General features: G+C 28.6%; 1 protein-coding gene across 1 annotated transcript; it reads right to left on the bottom strand.

Moving 5' to 3' along the window:
• Positions 1 to 434: 434 nt before the first annotated feature.
• LOC106778553 (UDP-glycosyltransferase 79B30-like) lies at positions 435 to 1,922 on the bottom strand. The gene has a single exon (XM_014666523.2). It carries the CDS (start codon positions 1,908 to 1,910, stop codon positions 534 to 536), a length of 1,377 nt encoding a protein of 458 aa, XP_014522009.1. The 5' UTR covers positions 1,911 to 1,922; the 3' UTR covers positions 435 to 533.
• Positions 1,923 to 7,637: the final 5,715 nt, after the last annotated feature.

The raw sequence follows: 7,637 nt of genomic DNA, 5'->3' as shown, positions 1-7,637 counted from the left end.
ATATATATATATATATATATATATAAACATGTTAGTTGTAACACAGCCAAACATTTCACAATCATTAAAAGGTCTTCTGAAAAACTTCATAATCATCATTAACCTTATGATATATAACATGAAAAATCAATCATCGTTTGTCTATGACGGAGAAACATGGCATTCACATTTTTATGAAAGCCACGACACTTTGTTGAAGTTCAATATTTTTCTTAAATTATAGGTTGAAGTCTAAATAAATAGTGTGAAGTTGGTGTATGCAATTTTAGTGATACACATTTGTCGGTACTCTTATTTATATAGGATTTTTAGAATACAAAATGACTTACAAATAAGGATAAGGTTCTAAGAAGACGAATGAATGCCTTAAGGAAGAGAAAACTAGTATACAACTTTTCTTAGTTATTTAACAATTTTAATTTGAAAAAAGAAATAAATAGGAGAGGATAGAATCATAATATGGAAAGTAAGTTGGAGGATAGAATCATAATATGATGCCTTAATCAGTGGAATAATTTTTTAAAATTTGGAAATCACTTGAGTAAATATTGAAGCTTTTGACAAAAGTCATCAAGACAATTTGACTCTAAATCATGACTTATTAAGAAATTCCTCAATTTTGAATGATTTACTCTAACCTCTCTGCCAATATCATTCTCCTCATCCATCGCAATCTCCACTGCTTTGAACACACTTTCCTTTGTGAACAACCCATCTTCTTCACCTTTCTCCACTTCAACTCCAACCTTCAAGTTGCTACCCATCATCCTAGCGTTAAGGACTTGGTCACTATCAAGTTGTGGGAGTAACACCATTTGACACTTATTTACTAATGCCTCAGTTAACGAACCAGCACCACAATGTGTTATGAAGCAACCCACTGATGGGTGTCCCAAAATCAACTGTTGCTGTATCCATCCACTCTGAACAATCCCTCTCCCTTCAACCCTTTCCTTAAACCCTTCTGGCAGCGCAGCTTCAATTGTCTCAAACCCAATTGGAACTTTTACAACAGCCAAAAATGGAAGTCCTGTTAGTTCAAGACCCAGTACTAATTCTTGGAACTGATCGTGTGGTAATTTCCATTCACTCCCAAGTGCACAGAAAACCACAGAACCATCCTTGAACCGTCCAAGCCACGCACTCCATTTTTCCTCTAAAACAGTCTTGGGTGACTCAGGTATGATAGGTCCTGAAAGGATAACAGACTTCCCAAATTGCTCTGCAAGGTAGTCAACATAAGGCCCCTCAATTTCTCTACAACCTTTGAACCCAATTGCATCTGATAAGGTTAGACCACCATAGATGCGGTCATAAAAGAGAACACCACTACCATACTCCCAGTTCCTCTTAGAAGCAAGGAACTTAGCTTCATGGGCATGAAGTTTGATCGATGGTACGGGGTAATCAAGAGGGGGTTGCATAAGGTCAAGTTCAGTTAAGGTACCCTTGTGGTTCATCCTTTCAGGGACTGTTGTGTAAGATATTGTGGCAGGGCTAACAATCAAGTATAGAAAGGATTTGATCCCCAAGCGAGAAGTAATGCTTGGTAGCCAATATGTGAAGTCAAAGAAAACAATTTGTGGCTTTAAATCTACAAGGAGAAGCTCTATATCCCTCTCAGTGCGATCCATAGCTGTCATAATGAGTGGACCTAAAGAAAAAGATACATCGGAAGTGGTTTCTGCACCAAGAGGAAGACCTTCAACATGAAGAACATTGATAGGATAAAAGGTGATGAGATCTGGGAAGAGGTTGAATTGCTCTAACTTGGACTGTGTTCTTCTGGGGATGAAGAAGGAAATTTTGTGTCCCCTCTTTGCTAATTTGTTGGAGAGATGGAGAAAAGGTGTTAAATGACCCATGGCAAACCATGGAAACATTGCTATGTGCATAGAAGATGCATCCATTTTTGTCTGTCTCCAATTTGCAGCTTCCTGCTGCATATTCAAATACATATATAGCCAACTTGTTTACCTGAATTATTAACTTTTTAGCATGATTCAANAATTGAAAAACGTGTAAATTTAAAACGTCCACCTTGGAATTAAACACTACCTTATATTTTCTTAATATTAATGGTTGTCTGATACTTTGGTTTTTATAATTAAATTTTAATATGAATGGCAGAAATAATGACAAGTCAATCTATATGTGCCAGTTAAAATCAATCTAATATATTATCGAATAATAATGAGATCATACATATTTATATTCATCTTGAATCACAAGATAAATAAGAAATATATTTATTATTATATTTAAATAAATAAATTTAAATATGTACATTTAATTATTATAGTTATATAATAAATAGACGTAATATAGAATTAAAATTTTTAATAATTTATAAAAATAATTTTATAATAACATTATTATTGTAATTTGCGATAATATTTTTTTAGAATCTTTTTAATTAAAGAGAATAGATATGTAAATTATTACAAATAAAAATATGGGAATGTATTTTTTATATTGAGAATAATAATCAGTCTATTTTTTTACTTGGTGTCAGACTTCCTGATTTTAAGAGCTAGATTCCGCTACAATAACTTGAATTGTGTTCTTCATGGGATGAAGGAGATTTTGTGTCTCCTCTTTGCTAATTTGTTGGATAGATGGAGATAATGTGTTAAATGACCTATGGCAAACCATGGAAACATTGCTATGTGCATAGAAGACGCATCCATTTTTGTTTGTCTCCAATTTGCAGCTTCCCTGTTGCATATTCCAATATCGTTTTGTGATACTTTGGTTTTTACAATTAAATATAAATATGAATGACAGAAATGATGACAAGTCAGTTTGTATGTTCTCTTAAAACCAATTTAATATATTATCCAATAATAATAAAATCATACTTATTCATATTCATTTTGAATTACATAATAAAATAAGTATAAAAAGCTTAATTTTTATACTGAAAAGAGTAAAAAGAAAAAAGAAAAGACAGCATTAAATAAATATTAAATAAATGTAAGAAGGTTGGGTGCGTAAAATATAGGTATGTATTACAGCGAAAAACATTAATATGTACTAAAAGAAATGTCTTATCATTGTCCAAAACTCCACCGACACAAACAAAGATGTAACCCAAAATGATTTAAACAAATGATTTAAAGAGATCATAAAATGATTCAGCACTTCATATTCAGACATACAACCATTATACAATCATCCTAACCCAAAACCCGAATGTATGAACATAATAACCGATCACTATTGACATTGTTCGTACTGTATGAACCATGTAGCTCGTCGTCTCTAACACCCGACGTAGTATAGTAACTGGGATACACTCAACAGCTGCCACCCGAGGTTAGTCCTAAAACAACCATTTGATCTTATGATCGCGGACCTCCTGCTATTCCCACGCATGAGTTACCCTCTTCTATACGAGGAAAAGTAATCACAGAATATCAGGATAAAAAACGAAGCCAGAGTCTGACCATGTTCATACTTTATCAATCATCACCAATCATGAGACATTCCTCCTTGGAATTCTCTTACACCATTATGTTGTCTATTTCATAACAAATTCCAACATACTTATACATCCATAACAATGAAATCAAATAACATATTTAAAATAATCATCATGAGGAGGATTTTGAAAGAGCCAATACAATATTCTATGAACATGACCGAATGGTAAGAAACCTATACTCTCAGGATTTATGACCGAACGGTCAATAACAGAGTAACTTCAGTTGGGATCGAATACAGTCTAAGGCCGAATGCTATCTGACATTGAGTCATACAATGAAGACTTATTTATAATATTATAGTTGTTGCCGAGTACTTAGGGCTTAGGCCGAATACCTTATCATAGGATGGAGTTCTCTTCAAGATACCGAATACTAGTATAAGACCGAACACTATTTACGAAATTGAGTGTCAGTATAAGACCGAACGCTCTCTCTCAAAAGAAATAATATTCATATAAAACCAAGTACTTCAAAGACTAAGTGCTAGTCTAAGACCGAGCACTTAAATGACCGAACGTTTTAAACAGTATATATATATATATATATATATATATATATATATATATATATATATATATATATATATATATAGTAAAACCAAAAATGAAACTTTCTTAACTTGTTTGGAGTTTCCTTGACTAAACTACTTAGTAAAATAAAATACCTATAGTCTTTAGGATACCGATCGGTCACCAATTGAAATTTCCTACGGAAGAGACTTTAGTAAAGACTGAACGTCCTAGGAAAATACTGATCGGTCATATACATGACCCTCAATCAGGTTACAAAATTCTATAGAGTTTTCAACTTAACCCTATTGCTACCACAGTCTTATCCATTTTTCAATCACCAATACGTTCAAACAGACATGCAAGATCACAAAATCAACCAATTCATACATGTAAAGTCATTCCAGCATACCACATTCAAAGAACAGAATTCATAATTAAATTACAAGCTTCCCTTACCTTATAATTCCAGAAATCCTAAGTTTTCAAGTGATACCGAGATAGAATCAGATCCTAAACGTCCTACATGTCCAGATTGGTGTAACAAGCTTCACTTATCGTTAAGAGTTAAAATCGGGATCAGGAAAAAGGTTGGAAAGTCATATGCAACCGAAAAGCAATGATTGCATGCATCTGAAACGAAAAAGTTTCGAAGGAAGAAGAGGTTTTGGAACTTACCAGCTCCACAAAGAAAACTGACCGGTTAAGATGAAGAGTTAGACACCAAGAACCTCAAATTGTTGTCTGAATGGTGATCGGAAAAGTAACAAGATTAGATTTTTTAGAGAGAAGGAGGAGAATGTTAGAGAGAATGAGGAGAAAAATGGAGGTTCAAAAGGTTGGAGAAGAAGCTGCATGCAGAAAGTGGTACCAGATTTTAAAATCTCATTCTAAATACAGCACCCAAAAACCAATCGGTCCACTCATTTGCTGCTACCACTTTTCTAAATTTCCAGACAAACTGCGAGCCACTTGGATTCCACTCAGCTAGAGAATTTAATGGACGTGACAGCTTGTTTTCCACAAAATTGGGGAAATAAATAAAATGTGACATACGATTCTCTTCAAAATTTTTAAAAAAATTTCAATTTAGTTTTGATAATTAGATTTCTTTCAATCATATATTGTGACAATTAGCCATTGTACACATAGTTAAGTATCCTTAAATACATTTTCTTTAAGCATCTCTTTAATAAAACAAGCTACAATATTGTAAATTATTTTTAAAATTATAAATTAAGAAAATAAATAACTGTAAAATAAAATTATAATTATGATTTCATAATTTTACTATTTTATGATTTTATAAAATAAAATTATAAAATTACAAATATCATAAAATAATAAAATTATAAAATTACAAAAATCATAAAATAGTGAAATTATAAAATCATAAAATAATAAAATTGTAAAATTATAAAATGATAAAACTATAAAGTTATGAAGTTGTTATAAAACTATAAAAGTATAAAATTATAAAACTATAAAAGTACAAAATTATGAAACTATAAAAGTATAAAATTATAAAATTTATAAAATTATAAATTTATAAATTTATAAAATTATAAAATTATAAAATTATAAATTTATAAATTTATAAAATTATAAATTTATAAAATTATAAATTTATAAAATTATAAATTTATAAAATTATAAAATCATAAAATTATAAAATCATAAAATTATAAAATCATAAAGCAATAAAATGATAAAATCATAAAATGATAAAATCATAAAATTATAAAATCATAAAATCATAAAATTATAAAATCATAAAATTATAAAGTCATAAAATCCTAAAATAATAATATTATAAAATCATGAAGTTATAAAATTGTAAAATTATAAAATTATAACTCATAAATAAAGAAAGGTTTAGAACTGTATAAAGTGTGTATTTTAAAACAATGAAACTCATTTATAACCATTTCTTTTATGTTAAAACTTTTTACTATTAAAATAATAAAGTCTTATTATTTTTAACTCATTATCACTTTTAAAATATGATTTACTTTTAAAATATCATTTGCTAGGTCTTAATAGAAAATGAATATTTTGACCTTTCCAAAAAATTTACTTTTTCTTAAATCTATTTTAATAATATATATATTAAGTTAATAAAATAAAACAAATACAGTTAAAATATCAATATATTTAGGATTGTGAAGTGGATATTTTTCATTCGAAAGGTATCAAAATAATACCATCCATAAGACTTTAACTTCATTAAAATTTATATCATTATTTTACAATTCTTTTTATTAATTTACATTTAATAATATGATTTATATCTTAAAAATAACTTAATTTAATATATTATTATTATTATTATTATTATTTAAAAATGCTAAGTAGTTGTAATACGGAAATTGGGTTGTGAAAATAGTATTTTTCGCTTATAAAAGGTAAACGTAGTTGGCCTGTGATTATCTTTCACCAAATTAGGTCGAAAGTATTAAATTGTGATTTGCATTTGGTGGACCAAACCATTATATTTAATCAACAATTTAATTATATAATAATATATAGTAAAATGATATTTTTAATTTATAGAAATGAGTATTTTTAATGAAAATTGACAGCAAAGTAAAAAAATTAAAATACACAGGAAGCAAACTTTTATACATTATTCAATAATTGAAAAACATGTAAACTTAAAATATCAAACTTCGGTATTAACGCTACTTTGGACCCTTCTAAAAAATAATGGGATGTGCTGTCTACAAGTTTTGTAAAGCATTATTTATAAAGGATTAAAGCGAAAGTATATTAAATAAAACCATGCAACCCACGTGGGGTTAATGTAATCCCATTTGCACCTACTTATTCCTCCCAGCTACGCATCAGTGACAGACATACGTCCATGATCCAGAATTTAGCTTTTTTTTTTTTCTTTTGTTTTAAATATTTGTCGTTTGATTCTGACTTGCAGTTGGACATCCATGATCCAGAATTTATCTTTTTTTTTTTTAAAATATTTGTCGTTTGATTGTTGGAAGTTCATTATAAATAAATCATAATCCTCTTATCAAATCTCTGATAATTATTTTTTCTAAAATAAAAAATTATTTTTAATTTGATTTTTCAAAATTGAAATATTTAATAAAATATCTACATAATTAATATTTATACATGAATATAATATAATATATATATATATATATATATATATATATAAATAATATATTAAACTTTATTATTTTAAAATTATCATAATCCTCTTAAAAAATATCACTTATTCATTATATTCATATATAGAACTAAAATAGTTTTCAATTGCATTAGTCGCAATTAAACCCGACAATGATTACTAATGTTAATAAATCAAAATGACATAGACTCATCATGAGATGTATAACATGAAAATTTCGTGAAGGTGACTTGTACATGTCTATTTTCAACTAGTCTTTACTTTATCTGAATGAGATTGATATAATAACATTAATGCACAAAGTGTAATTTCTGAATAATAAACCATATATTTATAAAACCAAATATGTCCAAAAGACCATGTATGCATGCATAAAAAGATAGAACAAAAAACACATGAAAGTGACTAACTCCTACTAAACCAAATATTCCTCAAACAATAAAATACTCATATGAGCAACATGCTTGTCAAATATCTTGGGTGGAAGTC

This window comes from Vigna radiata, unplaced genomic scaffold (assembly GCF_000741045.1).
Source record: "Vigna radiata var. radiata cultivar VC1973A unplaced genomic scaffold, Vradiata_ver6 scaffold_23, whole genome shotgun sequence".
NCBI lineage: Eukaryota > Viridiplantae > Streptophyta > Magnoliopsida > Fabales > Fabaceae > Vigna > Vigna radiata.
The sequence above is the reverse complement of the archived record's forward strand: the minus strand, read 5'-3'. Positions and strand labels throughout refer to the sequence as shown.